This window comes from Rhamphochromis longiceps, linkage group LG13 (assembly GCF_057381845.1).
Source record: "Rhamphochromis longiceps isolate RC_006_pf linkage group LG13, R_longiceps_female_GT1.1, whole genome shotgun sequence".
In the NCBI taxonomy this organism is placed as follows: domain Eukaryota; kingdom Metazoa; phylum Chordata; class Actinopteri; order Cichliformes; family Cichlidae; genus Rhamphochromis; species Rhamphochromis longiceps.
The window spans coordinates 13,021,508-13,036,928 of record NC_140569.1 but is presented as its reverse complement, the minus strand read 5'-3'; the positions used below and the strand labels follow the sequence as shown (position 1 = coordinate 13,036,928).

Below are 15,421 nucleotides of genomic sequence, written 5' to 3'. Positions count from 1 at the left end.
TTTAAGAACATAGGCCTGTTACACAATCTTCCTCTACATTATTTTAAACTTTTACTAATGCCAGCAGGGCCACCTTCTCCACTCACAGCTAAATTCTCCACAAGTGTCTCTTCAAAGCTGTGCTCCTCAGCAGATATCCAGGATTTATTGTAGGCTTGAAGAAACAGGTTAACAGCTCGATGCCTAGAGACGAAAATTAAAAGGATGACAAAAAGAGAAGACTTATCTTTTTGAAGTAGAAGGAAGGAAACACAGGAAAAAAAATCTAAAGATATTTCTTCTCTGGTAACATAAGTGACAAACCCACAATCACAAGATCGGCCTGCCTTAAATCATACACTGCTTTATTAATGTTTTTCAAACTGGGACTGACGTAGAGAGCAAAAGAGAGAAATTCTATAACCAAAAACAAATTTCAATATATTTTTTCATCTCCCAATGGAGCACAAGCTGTTCACACAGTTGTCAGATAGTGAGACTCAAACCACAGAAATCCAGAGCAACAATCCAGGAAGCTGGTAACTTTGTTACTGTTGTGGCACTCTTATTGTCAAAGGGCTAGAAGTGGATTGTGATAACCTGGTAGCCAACTATCAAATGAGTGGGCGTGCTACTACATTGCAGTCTCACACTTTATAAATTATATAAAAACACCACATGAGCAGGTGATAGTACTCAGTGGTCAAGCTGTCAGTATCATCTGTGGACTGTTAAGCTAAGCAACAAAGTAAGCATTTTCTGCAGTGAGGAGGCTCTTGGGGAAAAGTGAGAATAGGTTTAAAATGACAGTGTCTGTCCTACAGGTATTTGAGAAGATTTGGTCAGCTTTCAGTCAATTGTGGCTTGTGTAATGGAATATGAGCTTCTATACAAAGGAGGATACCCTGTAGAAAACCTAAAAGAGGACTATAAACCTATAAAAAATAAATATAAATTTTATATATATATATATATATATATATATATATATATATATATTTTACTAGGATGGGTGCTTAGCTTTTTGTCATTTGCCTAACCAATATGGCAGCTGATATACTTACTAAAGCAAAGCCAAGTATTTAGATAATCTTTTTTTATTATTATTATTATTTACCTGGGTAGGTTATAGAGTGGAGTCATTCTCAGGCAGGCCACCACTGCACGTTTCCTCTGTTTTGATAAAACTGTGTGTCTGGCAGGTTTTTTGTTTCTCAGTGGGTGTTCCACCTGAACACAAAACCATGGTGCACATGAACCTGGTGACCAGTACTAAGTACAAAGGACTATGCAATAGTAACTATTGTATAGGCTTAAATGGTTTAATTCAAACATTAAAAGACATATAAATAAATGAAATCAACAAAACAATCAACAGGTCACAAAATACTAAAATTAAAGTTTGTCTTGCAGAGAGACAACACCTGTATAATTTTGTGACTGCATCTCACAGTTGTGACATCATGGGATTGAAAAAAAATCTGCTGAGCAGGATATATAAACAGATGTCTCCAAGACCACTTATTGTCATGATACACAAATACATACAGAGGTATATATCAAATAAAATACTTCCAAGACACCAAACATAACTGAATCTCTGTCACGCCGCAATCACGCAGTTAAGAATGAAAACATCTCAGCAAACGTTTCAATAACCTCATCATTGACATTAACACACTGTCGGGTAGAGTTGCATCTTCAACACTGCCCAGACATCAATGTGAGACTTTCTACTAAAAGAGAGGTTTTGTTCAAGAATTAGTTTCTTCTATTCCCTTTCTATAAAACAAAAAAAGCTTTTAAGTTCTCCACTTTTACTGAATTAACTATTCACATATAAAGATGAGGATTCCTGAGTCTGTCATCTTAATATGGTGTACAGGGAGAACGTAATTATGGTAAGTTCCCCATTCCACAAATGAAATAGACGTTAGATATACAACACCATAGACAGCTTAAAAGTGTTGGTTTTGTTTGTTTTTTGTGCGTTTCTTTGTTTTTTTTAAAAAACAGGATAAGGTAATATTAGTCTGTGTACAGTGGTCCCTCGCTATAACGCGGTTCAGTTTTTGCGGATTTCTTTTTGTGCAATTTTGCATGCTGTTATATTTTGTTTTGACAGTGCATTGTGTTCTGCGTCCTGATTGGCTGTAGACCATTGTCAATCTCGCGCCGTGTCTCCTGTACAGTACAGATTGCGTTCAGCTTGTCAAATTTACATTAAGGAAAGGACGGAGCCTTTACTCAGTGTCTTAATCAGCAACTTTTTCTATAGCATGGAAAAGCTCACCTGGTCAAGATAATAAAGGACTCGAGCTATTTCCATAATCCTGTCAACAGTCTTTTCTGCACCACTGATGGTCCCGGGTTGGTGTGAGAGCTCTGTAAGAATCTTCTGTCTTAAACTGTCTGATCCCTATAAAAAAAAAAAAAAAGAAAAAAAAAAGAAGATTAGCTCATTCATTTGTTTTGCTCCAAGGTGCTGGTAGTTATAACAGTTGTTGAACTTGTATATACTGACTAATAATAAAGACTCTGTATTCACAAATCATTATAAAAAAGAAAAAAGGATTTCAAAGACCACTGGGAAAAACATTTACTCGAATTTCTGCTCTAAAAGTTGTTTATAATGACAAAGCAGAATTTTCCCATCACTAACTTATGAGTGAACACATTTATCAGTGATTTATGAATACAGAAATGCTGCATGCATATTTAGTACAGTGTGGCGAGTATGTCACATTCACGTCTCTGGTGAACAATGAGCCACTGCCTGAGATTAATAAAAAGACAGCTTTGGATTTTACAGGCTATGGAAGCATTCTCTGATTTAATTTCCCAGACACTTGTTGCACAAATTAAAAGTTACTCTGTACTCGAGCATATTGGTGAACATGATTAATTTCTTCAGAAAGTAGAAAAGATACGCTTGTAATTTGCAGTCTAAGGGCAGTCCAAAACACAAATTCACACAACTAATACATACTTCACTGATTAGGCATAACATTATGACCACCTGCCCAATATTGTGTTGGTCCCGCTTTTGCTGCTAAAACATCCCTGACTCGTCAAGGCATGGACTCTACCTCTGAACGTGTCCTGTGGTATTTGGCTCCAACATGTTAACAACAGATCCTTTAAGTCCAGTACGTTATGATGCGGGACCTTCATGGGTCAGACTTGTTGGTCCAACACATCACACAGACGGTCGATTGGACTGAGATCTGGGGAACTTGGAGGCCAAGTCAACACCTTAAACTCATTCCTGAACCAGTTTTTGTTTTTTGGGAGGGTGCATTATCATGCTGAAAGAGGCCACAGCCATCAGCTAATACTGTTTCTGTGAACGAGTGTGTATAGTCTGCAACACGTCAAAGTAACAGCCACATGGATTGCAGAAGGTTCCTCAGCAGAACCTTGCCCAAGCAACGCACTGCCTCAGCCAACTCGCTCTTTCTACAACAGTGGATCCTGGTGCCAGGTGTTCCCCAAGTAAGTGACGCAGATGCACCCTGCCATTACCTTTCAGCGGTGGACAGGGGTGACCTTGGACACCCTGACTGGTCAGCAGCTATGCAGCCCCATATACAAGTTACAATTCACTGTGTATTCTGACATCTTTCCATCAGAACCAGCATTACATTTTACAGCACTTGTGCTTGTCTGTTGGATTGGACCACATGTGCCTTGATTCCACATGTGCATCAATAAGCCTTGTCCGCCCATGGCTGGTTCACCACTTTACCTTCCTTGGACCATTCTTGATAGACACTGACCACTGCAGACCGGAAACACCCCACAAAAGCTGCAGTTTCGGAGATGCTCATACTTAGTGATCTAACCATCACAATTCACTCCTTGTCAAACCTGCTCAAAGCCTTACACTTTCCCATTTTTCCTGCTTCTAACACAACTTTGAGAACAAAATAATATAGCCCACCCACAAACAGGTGCCATGATGAAGAGATAATCAGTGTTATTCACTTCACCTGTCAGTGGTGACAGTGTTATGCCTGATTGGTGTATATCTGCTTATTGTTTTGTCTTGTCATCTGTCTAAAGCTTACTTCTGTTGGCCTGCTCATTCAGTGTTGGGAAGGTTACTTTTAAAATGTATTCCACTATAGATAACAGAATACATGGACCAAAATGTATTTTATATTCTGTTAAGTTACTCAATGAGAGTAACGTATTCTGAATACTTTGGAATATTTAATATATTGTCATGGTTTTTATAACTACATGAATGTACTATTGCTGTGTGATTTATTACTATTACTGAAGGCTACTTGCCATACCAATACCAACTAGATTTTTAAATCTAAATATAAAATGAGTAACAGTATGGTGGACATTAGGTAAGACTGCACTTTTTGCAGCGATCTCATATAGAAAACTATTTCTGTATCAGTAGTCCATCCGTCCATCCATCCATCCATTCACTTCCGTTAGTCCTTTTCAGGGTCACGGGGGGCGCTGGAGCCTATCCCAGCTGTCTTAGGGTGAGAGGCAGGGTACACCCTGGACAGGTCGCCAGTCTGTTGCAGGGCTAACACATAGACAGAGACAACCATTTGCACTCACATTCACTCCCGCATTCACACCTATGGGCAATGTAGTGTTTCCAATTAACATATCCCCAATGGGAACAGTGTATCAGTAATATGTTTTCTTTTTGTCTGTTAATAATCATGTGGAACTGCACACGATTATTTGCAGCTATCAGGTTGTTAACGCCATCCATCAAGTCTAAAAACAGCATGTTAATGCGTGGAGATCCTGAAGGCTGCTGCTGGCACTGCTGGCTCTGTGTCCATTGTGTAAGTGACGCCACCAATATTAACACGGCGCTTACATTAGAGCCTCTTATCACGTGTTTTTTTGGGTTTCCAGCAATCAGAATCAGAAAAGCTGTTTTAATCCCAGATGGAAATTGAGTTAAAAAAAAATAAATTAAAGTATGGGTCATACTCGAACCCGGGCCGGCTCATCAGGACTACATGCGGCATCCGGCAGTACATGTATTCTGTTACTCTCCAACGCTGCATACATTTGAGCCTTTTCAAATTTTGTACCCAAAGATAGTTATCTAAGATTATGGTGCTTAGTCAAATAAATTAAAGAAACCACCCACCTGATTCTGAAGATGCACAACACAATTGAAAATATGGTCTTGGATCTCATTCTCAGCGGTCTTCTGTGGAAAGCATGTAATTGCCCACATTAAGTATACTAAACAGTGTCAAATGTGCACAAGCACGTAATGAAGGATGTGAAAGGTGGAGGATTTTAGCATGGTCCACATTTCCAACTTACCTGAGAGAAGGCATTCTTAGCCAAGATGATGAGACTGTGATCGCTTGGAAAACAAACCCTGAGTCCCACAGGGGTCAGCCTCTTCATTAAAGCCACAATGAGAGAGGTGTTGATGGAATAACAACCCCTCTTCCTCCTCATCTTCCTCTTCTCATTGTCAAGCTGAGTATTGGGATATGAAAACAGGATTTTTTTCTTTACACTTAGTGGCAGCTGCAATTCTTCTGTGATTTCTACATATATTTTGTAAAGAGATGTACATCAGCACACATGTAATGGATGAGGTCAAATTGTAAATATGACTAACCTTGAATGTTTTGTCATTATTGGTCAAGAAAGACAAGTTGTTGATTTCATTTTGAACAACATAATTCTGTTCCTCCCATTTGAAATTCTGTTGCAGAGAACATAAGCGAAGACACGTGACAGTTAATGGACAAAATATTCACTGAGACGGCATTGGCATGAGAAAAACAAATAAATAAAAACACTGTGTATCATTCTCACATGGGATTTGGCCCAGAATATAAAGACCTCTGCCACCATGCTGAACAGCTGCTCAGCCTCAGGGTTCAGGTCTTTCAGCCACCTGGCTCTGAGATAAATTTGACAAAACACATTCACAACACAGAATTTGTAAAGCAAAAGCATATGCCTGAAATAATAACTAACATAACCTCGCAGTATCATCTTCTCAGTTTTTTGCAGTTAAAAATCAACGACTGGCTGTTGAATTCTTAACAACATTTGTTCTTTACCGTCTTTACAAAATAACAATGTGGTTCAAAAGGGAACTTCAGGGGCCATGAAATAATTAAAGTGGAGCTCAAGTCGATACAAAAAATAGCAAAATAAGTTTCACCTTTCATTGAGTCTATAAATACTTTACATTACTTCTGTTACTTCTAACTTTAGAAAAATAAGTATCCGCTCCTCCACATACAAGCACCTTCGAGTGTCTTACCGATGAGAATCCACAAATGGGATGAGGAGGGGAAAGAAGGCGTAGAGGTCTTGGACCAGCATAGCGAACTTTTCTTGTATCTGCAACTCCGCATCAGAGGTATCCCCGCCTTCTGCTTTCATCTGCTCCTCCTCTACCAACACACATTCTGTCCTCTTTCTCAGCTTCTCCATTAGTGGCAGGAAGTGGCTCTTTAACAGCTCAGGATGGGCTTTACATATGACTGGCTGAGAAAAAACTAAGAGATATAAATGACAGATGTTGGAAAATATGCATTACTGACTAATATGAAATAAGTATATCTAAACAACAAGCCACTATTGTCCACTACACAAGTACCTGCCAGCTGTTTCATCCAGTCACCCTGGCTAGCACCCACATGATTGTGGATGATACACAGGATGTTGCCAAGTAGGTCACTAGCATGCTTAGGAACGACAGAGGTACACACTGGCCTTTCTGGCTGGCCCTCAGGACCCAAATTCCACCAGTGGGAAATGTAACTGCACAGCATGGGCAAAGTAACCTCTGCAACATGGATGTAGTGGGCCTGGTGAGCTCCAGCACCTGCCAGCTCCTCCACTTCCCTCAGCGCCTGTCCCAGAGAAGGTAGGAGGGGACACATGTCCTCCACCTGATCTGGCAATCCCTGGTCTAACAAAGATGGAAGGTTTTTAAGGTTCCCAAGAGACAGCGAATAACAATATAACAGGGTATGAAATGTGCCTGCGTAATACCTTTTATCTGAGTAGCAGTCATCATGTTGTAGATGGAGTAAGGGTTGTTTTGGTTTAGATCGGGCTCCAGGAAACACACGGGTAAAGCTCCTGTCAAGGCTGCCAGACAAGCACCTGCTGCTGACCTATGCCTGTATAGAATGAGTTGTGCATATCAGGATATAGGCATGGGTGAATAATCGACTAATTTTAAAGTACGATATAATATTACAAATCGGGATTGCTAACATAAGTTTGCTTGAAAGCTGCTTTCTATGCATCTCAGGTTTAAACATCCTCTTCTATCTGGTAGCCTTTAACATTTATAACACCCTGAATACCCTGATGTTGTACCAACACTGTGTGGTTAATATAATAAATAACTTCAATCATGAGATATAGGTACATTACACAAAAATTATTTAAGATATCATCTTGGAGACATCTGAAATCAAGCATTACCCCTCCATGTAGATGCTGCTACTGATTCCAAGAGCGTAGAGGCTGTTTAAGATCCTGTAGCAGGATACCTGTATACCACCAGCTGAAAAAACAAGGTGATGCATAAGTTTTCTTTCACAAACAACCACTGAACCCACAGTTTCGAAAGCATTCAGTCACTGAGAGGTGGATTAGCTGCATGCTTGCTGATTCAGGTAATGAATGATTCGTGAAAGGTCGGGATATTATTGGGAGAGACAGTATGCTCCTGCTGCTTTGTGGCCATGACCGAGGCACTGAATGAGAGCTGGTTTCAAGCTGAAGGGAGGGTGTACCCAAGTGATTTCAGGGGTGTGGAAACCAGCTGTGCATCCAACACCTGAAAACGTATGTGTGTTTCTCGTCATGCTGAGATGATAACTAAATGTATCTTAACAAGTGACATCTGCATGTTTCTGCATGCATTTTAGGATGTAAATGAAATAATACAATAACATGGCATTCCTACTTAACCACTATAATGGTAGTTCTTACCCAGGAGATCTACTCCATGGTTCTGGTTTTCAAGATGAAAGAAGAGAGAAGTGAGTGTAGGGAGAAGGATGGAGGTTGTGTAGTTGAGAACCTTGGCTACTCCTCTTGCCAGCTGACTCCTACTCTGAGGCAGCGAAACTAAGCTCTCAGAAAGAGTTTCCACAGTCATCTCTAAATCAGACGCCGCTGCCTTAAAAAAGGAATGCAGAGATGTCTGAATAGACTCTGGTGCTGACTTCATTAAAGTCCTATAATGAAAAAGTGGGAAAATAAATTATTTGAGTTGAAAAATATTCTACATTATTTTGTTATAGTATTGCAAAGGAGAAATATCCACTGAAGGTTTCCTACTGTGACACTTCTGGCTGGGAGTTAAATGGACTAAATCAGTTATCTATCAGCTAATCTATCCCTCAGACAAGTCTGAATGGCATCAACCTCTGCTGAGCCACAGCACTACTGTGCTTGCTTCACAGGCATTGTCCTCAGGGAGCAAAAGTGATATCAACCACAATTAGATAGCGTCAATGCATCAGTGGCTCAATTACATCAGTCATCTCATCCTTAGACATGGTGGTGCAACGCTGATGCCACTGCAGGCAGAGCGAGAAGATCGATTTTGGCAGAGTGTGAAAGTGCCATCCAGTTACCTGGCATCAAGAGCCTGAGCCAAAACGTGGAGGGAGCTTGCAACTGACGAGGCTTCTCTTCCTGAAAAAACACATGCACACATTATATGTGAATTATGAGGATTAAAGCACAGATTAACACTTAATAAACAAATAAATGTTATGATGTCCACACTATCCTTACCAAAGACTGAGATCCTGTGTCTTACAAGCGCTGCAAGCTTACAAAAGAGGCTACATGTAAACAGAAAACACAAGGAAAGTAATGAGAGATGAATTGAAAATCGCAGGACACAAAATAAAAAGACAGAATATATTGAAGCTTTTTTCTGAAAAAATTCAAATATTTCTTTAAATAAATAAAAATGCACAAAATAGCTGAGAAATGATCAGATAAGAGTATAAAAAACAAGAACGCAAACTTTGTTTTGTACCATGCAATCATCTCCTTTTCCTTTCTCGAGGCATGGCTTCTATTATCACTCGAGGAAGTAGACAGGAAATATAGACGGTGGCTTTTAACATACTGTTCCAAAAGAGGAAGGATAACCTGTTGAACAGAGAAAAGGTCAATAATCATTTCATAAACCAACATCTATAACTAACAAACCCCTTAAATATCCTCTAAACAGTATGTGCTTGATGAGATCACATGCACGGTTTGCCTGTTTGGTCCTCTGCTCATGAAACCACACAGTGACAAAACTTAATAGAAAACTTTCTGTGGCTGCACAGTTACATCAAATATGTGTCTCTACTCTTGTTCAACACTAGATAAGTAAACATCCATGTGATCGGCCTAAAAGTCTGAACACCCTGTAATCATTACTAGAAGTTTCTTTAAAAAGAAGGAAAGAAAGCTTCCAGGGACTGAGCAAAGCCTTGTGCCTTTTTAACATGACTTTAATGACAGGCAGAGAAAGTATGATGAACTGGCAATTCACAGACAGATGAACAGCCAAACAGACACAGACTTGAGTGGCTGTGTGAGAGTGGGCTGTGTGGGAGGTGAAAGAAGCAGAGATGTGAGGCATGGCTGCTCACAGTCTTGGCTGACAAGGTCTGACTCTGGAGGTCCCATTGATGAAAAACGAACTCTTTTCATTTACTACCTCCTTAGAGCCAGAGCAGTGTAGGAAGCCTTAATCAATGTCCTGATGGCAATTGACACGCCCACGTAGATTTCCAAAATGGTTAAATAAATTACACAGCCCAAAGGGTTTTACTTAAAGGGGTTGCCTAAGGCAACCATCAAACAAAACTAATTAGATGGCATAAATGAAATAAGAAAAAAAAAAGTTAATGAGATGAAATAAAATAGCACTGGCAGAATTAGATTGGAAGGGGGTTAAATCAATGTCAGAGATTTTATCAGATGCTAGACTTTGACTGTGTTTAAATATGCAGATTGGTTGATGCAAACCTTGTGAAAAAAAATGACTGGTTGCTCGTGTGGAGCCCTCTCTCCCTTAGACATCTGTCCTCTGGCTTGCATCACCTCTGAAGAAAAAAAAGACAAAATGAAAAATGAAAGGTAAAACTGTCAAGATAATACAGATAAGTTAAAAAAAAAGTGTTTCTATGTCACCTTCATGTAAGAAAGATAGGTTCACATACCCAAACTAGGCTGAACTATTCTGTGGTGGCTTGGTTTTCATAAGTACCTTTTTTCAACTTAAATAGCAGGAAACTAACTAGGCATATAATTATTTTCTTTCTCAATTTTTTGCCAGATTTTTCAAGTAACCTATATTTGAAAACAGCATAATTAAACCAGAAATCCTGTTTTTGGTGTGCCACCCCTATGAAAAAATCCTGGAGGCAACTCTGTATGTGAGGGCATAAAAAGAGTGGACCAAAACTGCTCCACAATGACACGAGAGACTGATAAAGTCATACCAGAAACGATGGCTTCCCGTTATTGTTGCCAAAAGTGGTTTGACAAGCTATTAAGTTATGAGGTGTAGTTATTTTTCACAGGACAGCATATAGTGCTGTGAAAACTTCTCTTTAACATGTCGGTATATTGCAAAAATCTTTTATGTTTTTTTTTATCTTCTTTTTAATATACAACATTATCTTACCAAGCTTTAAAAGGTTCTCTTGGGCCTCCTCAGTGTGAGACAGGAGCCGCTGAAGCAGCGTGTATGCAAAGCAGTTGGCTATGGCTGGAAAGTCCATTTCCACTGACTTCCGATCTCTTTAGAACAAGAAATCAGATATGAGTTATGAAACACCACTACTAAAAGCAAGACTGAACTTTAATCATAAATACTTAATAATATAGAATTCTTTTATTTCAAGATTTTTATTTCAAAGATGCAAATGTTGCAGCAGGATGACAAAGAGGTAATACATTTATCTTACACATCGAGTTATTTCTGGTTGTGACCTGTACTGGAAATTATTACAAAGAAAAAGGGCTGTGGACTGACTGCTACAGTGCCTCTAATCAACGGTGAGGGAGAAATGCCACTGTGACATGAAAATGGAGCACCTCATTCACACTGAATTGCATCGCCCTAGTGTAATCATAAGCGTATTCTGTACTCACCTCCACACAGTGTAGCCATTGAGCTGAAGGAACTTGAGGACATCCTGAGCTCTTTCTCTGAATTTAGCCTTCTCTTTGGCACTCAAGGTATCATAAGGTACAAGCAGCGAATGGCTACCTCCTCCTGAGAATAGATATGAGTGAAATGCATAGCACTTTTATTAGCTGTTCAGCTCTTCCTAAAATGAAGGGGGATGAGATAAGAGTAAGAGAAAAGAGAGGAGATTAACTAGATATTATCAACACTTAATGCCACCTTTACTCTCAAGTTCTAATTTCTTCATCTTAGCACAGGCATTGTGGTAGTTTTCAGCCAGCTGTTCAGCCATGGCCTGAAGATGAGATAAGAAAGAAGAAAATTAACATAACTGAATAATATGTCAACTGCCAGTTCTAATATCTAATCTTTAACTTACACATTGGTCCCATGATAAGGTGATGCAGCTCATGTCCACAGGTTTGGGGCTGAAGGTTGATGCGCCTTCAAATGACAGCTAGGACAAAAAAACGTCTTATTAATGGAATAAAAAGTTATTTGTAAGCAACGCTGCTTTAACAAGAACAAGCAGAACATGAGCACATATACCTGTCCAGACTGAGAGACCCTGCGTGTACATGGATGCATGCTAAAAGCATCTCCTTCTTTGGTCCTTTCTATGTTCCAGCCAAAGGCAAGCATAGTCTTTATTGTCTCTTTGATGGCCCAGCGGTACGCCTCCTTCTCCTGGAAAATCAGAAATATAGAAAAGGTTTAATGCAAAACTAAAAAAAAGCAGGTATCAAGGGACAGCAGACTATTTAAATAGCTCAAGAACTTGTAACAGCCTGTCAATAAGTGCATATAGCCAGCCTACAAGTACCAGGCAGTGGTCCTAAAAGATGTCCAAATGGTACTGCACATAGCTGTCAAGGTTAAAAATCAGATCAAATATGCTTGAAAGTAAATGTTTAGTAGACTTGAAGATCACACTGTTCTGAAAAAATATTAACACTTTTAATGTGATTTATATACAGTACTGTATATGTAAATGAGATTTCTCATAAGATTATGACTCACTGTGTGTTGCACAATTTTAGCATTTTACAGTATGTACTAGGGTTGTGCCAGCAGACGATGATGTCAGGGATTGAGGATGGTTTAAATTTAACGGCGACGGCTTATCCGTTTTATTTATTGTCCACACTGATGTATTAAAATAATATTTTCATTAATATGAGATTTTTAATAAATTTGATTATTTAAAGACTTAATTTTGCACCTCCACATATGATTGACATGTGCAGCACAAACATGTCTGGGCATGCATGGGCGTTCGCACACATGGCTGGACTTCTGTGTGCTGCGCTCCACGCAGGAGTGCAGCCGAGCTACCATATTTGATCAGAGGATATTTTTGACTGTTGAACTGTTTTCTTTACATTAGAACATCACATGACTGTATTTGCAAAGACAGTCATTTATCTCGTCTCCTTAACTATTTGTTCCATCAGGCACATTGCCAGTGAAAAACTCCACTGTGCACCGAGGGCCGGAGGTGAAGAGCATAGGAGCACGAGGTGAGGTATGTTAAGTTAAAAAAATTAAAGAGACAGTAAATGTTATGCCTTAATAATTCTAAAGGTGTTCAGCTGATATCCTGCCACTTATGTTCAATAATTACAGCTGGCTAAATCAGTTGTTCAAACATGTCTTCATGCTGGAAGTGAGGAATAAATTGTAGTCTCCTCTACATCAGGTAAGGGGGGGTAACACTATGTTTGGACTGTGAAGAAAATCACTCATCACTACTTGACATTTGGTATGTATGCAATTGTCTCTGTACATCTAGGATATCACCACTTTCATTCCTGAAGAACACTTGAAGAACATCCACACATGCCATAAAAACTGACTACTTCATCTGTACCTTTTCAGCAAGAGCCCTGTACGGCTTGAGGCGAGGGTGAACTTTGGTGTTCTCACATAGGTGCTCTCCATGAACCCAGCCACTGACAAACTGGCAGAGAAAACACACAGATTTACTAAACAAAAAACGAAGAATAAATCAGGGACTCAGTATAGAGAGATGTTTTGACAAGGCAGAGAAAAATATGTACAAAGGTATTCTTATGATGACAGTCAGTCCAGACCAGGATATGATACCTTTTCCAGTGACCACTTTTCATGAGTATGCTCGGCATACTTGTTCACAACAAACTCCAGCCTCTCTGGCACTGACACACTAATGCAGAGACAGAAAAAATACATTATTAAGCCTTGATTAAAACTGCACATTAATCTCTGCGAATCATACTGTTTATATTCACAGAATACAACACTTGGTCTGCTAAATTACAGGTTACACTTCTGATTAGGCAGGTCATTTTCACACGATTCTCTTTTCAGTCATTCAAAAATATCCTTGGGGTATCTTACTTGGATGTATCTACAGGCTGGGGGTCAAAGTGTCCGTCTGTATCGATGGAGGTTATTTTCTCAATGTGCGACAAGCAGTTTTGTTCCATATGATCAGGAGGCAGGGCCATGGCCACTGCAGAGAGGCACTGCACACACGGACTCAATAACTGAAGTATCTGGGGCTTTAAAGTAGATAAAAAACAAAACAAATTAGACAAGAAGACAAGCTATCAAAAAGAGTAAAAACAATGATGCTGCGTGACATGCTCCTCACGCAGCATGTCACCTTACACTAGCGTCTTCCTTATTATTTTCATTGCCATTTAGGGGAACACTACATCAGGAGATCAGGTTATGGGAGGACAGCGAAGAACTAATTTTATATGAACTGCAATAATCGTGTTAACCAAAAACCCACCTATATATTTCAGAGCCTGTATTTAACACAGTTCATTCAATTAAAATTTAATAAGTTATGGATTTAGTTACTTGGGAAGTAAACATATGACTGCATACTCCTCCTGAAAAAGCATTTTAATATGCAAAGATTTGTCAGTGTCACATAACGCGAGCAATCAAAATCCCAACCAAGAAGTGCAATAAGCAGGGCAAGAGATATATTGTACACCCAAGCATGTACATTTGTACATATACAAGCCTTTTGTTGTGTAGTAATTTCAGCGAAAAACAACTTCATAGTTCTGTGCAGTGCTAATACTGTGCTCTGCTTCTGAGTCTGTTTGATGTCTGCTCCATGTGTGGGTGGTTTGACCTCATCAACTTATTTCTTTTGATGTTTTCCCGTTCTGCATCGTTCAGGTAAGTGTCTGGCAGACATATTTTACGTACATTATGCTGTTCACATTTCCAAACAGTCACTTTAAGAGTGGGAGGTTTCATACCAGGAAATGAAAAATTAACACCTTATCTCAAGTGTGTTACATCTTCCCCGATGCAGGCTCTCGTAGTACACTAAAGAAGCGCATGAGAAATGTATTTTGCCATTTTTCTTCGTAAGGAGGACAAGAAAAGATGAAGGATACATCATGAGATGAATTAGTTTGAAGAAAACCTTTTTTTCCACATTTAATGCAATTATTTTTGTGCTTAAGTACAAATTTAAAGTAATTATAAGCTCAAGTCAAAACTAACACACATAATCAGTTTAGTTTACCTTCTTGGCTAAAGCCTTGAACACCCCCCAGAACAACTTTGTAGACAGGTAGAGTTCTTCTTCAGATGCACAACCCTGCTCACCCTGCCTGCCAGACTGGGAGTAGTACTTCCACCTTTGCTCATAGTGACTGGTCAAGAGCTGATAGATGAAAGTCGTGATTAGTTAACAAAATTATTTTCATATTCAGTGTGTGGCAAGCCCAAATTTAATTATCCACCTTTAGAGGCATTTTGCTGTGGTCTGTCAGATGAAGGACATCAAAGACAAGCCGACGAAGGAGAGGCTGCATCATAGGTGGCTGGAGTTTACTGAGGACCAAGGGTTGCAGAATTAGTCACATAAACAGATTAATTCCACATCAGCCAACACAACAACCCTTCCCCTACACACACACATCCACACACTCACGCACAACGATATTTTTGACTGATTAGTACATCTCAGAAGGATGACATAACTCAGAAAATGCCATTAGCAAAATGTTAATAAATCCAATAATTAACATCACACTCTTGTTCATTTAATATGCCAATTATCTGGATTTGGAAAATGAGAATTCCCAGTGATTCATTATATATAATGAGTGGGAATAAGCTGTATCTGGATTGGTTAATATTTTGCTGTTGCTATTTTTTCAAACAGCAGCCTGACACTGATGTCAGCGGATATAGGAAGGAAATGTTGTAATAATTCCGAAATTAAGAGCCAAA

The 15,421-nt window shown here is 39.3% G+C and overlaps 1 protein-coding gene across 1 annotated transcript in view; it reads right to left on the bottom strand.

Annotated features, from left to right (window-relative positions):
* The window catches only part of ryr2b (ryanodine receptor 2b (cardiac)), an 87,692-nt gene that overhangs the window by 26,329 nt on the left and 45,942 nt on the right, over positions 1-15,421 (bottom strand). Inside the window, exons 51-76 of the mRNA XM_085427739.1 lie at positions 14,929-15,019; positions 14,709-14,849; positions 13,553-13,716; positions 13,280-13,358; positions 13,044-13,133; positions 11,723-11,860; positions 11,553-11,630; positions 11,393-11,468; positions 11,137-11,260; positions 10,667-10,782; positions 10,006-10,082; positions 9,017-9,132; positions 8,767-8,816; positions 8,604-8,664; positions 7,954-8,201; positions 7,441-7,522; positions 7,000-7,130; positions 6,602-6,916; positions 6,263-6,500; positions 5,806-5,893; positions 5,606-5,692; positions 5,299-5,460; positions 5,117-5,179; positions 2,273-2,398; positions 1,097-1,209; positions 87-183 (exon numbers count right to left, since the gene is read on the bottom strand). Of these exons, the coding sequence (XP_085283865.1) occupies positions 87-183; positions 1,097-1,209; positions 2,273-2,398; positions 5,117-5,179; positions 5,299-5,460; positions 5,606-5,692; positions 5,806-5,893; positions 6,263-6,500; positions 6,602-6,916; positions 7,000-7,130; positions 7,441-7,522; positions 7,954-8,201; positions 8,604-8,664; positions 8,767-8,816; positions 9,017-9,132; positions 10,006-10,082; positions 10,667-10,782; positions 11,137-11,260; positions 11,393-11,468; positions 11,553-11,630; positions 11,723-11,860; positions 13,044-13,133; positions 13,280-13,358; positions 13,553-13,716; positions 14,709-14,849; positions 14,929-15,019 (3,151 nt within the window). The remainder of the gene's footprint in view (positions 1-86; positions 184-1,096; positions 1,210-2,272; positions 2,399-5,116; positions 5,180-5,298; positions 5,461-5,605; positions 5,693-5,805; positions 5,894-6,262; positions 6,501-6,601; positions 6,917-6,999; positions 7,131-7,440; positions 7,523-7,953; positions 8,202-8,603; positions 8,665-8,766; positions 8,817-9,016; positions 9,133-10,005; positions 10,083-10,666; positions 10,783-11,136; positions 11,261-11,392; positions 11,469-11,552; positions 11,631-11,722; positions 11,861-13,043; positions 13,134-13,279; positions 13,359-13,552; positions 13,717-14,708; positions 14,850-14,928; positions 15,020-15,421) is intronic.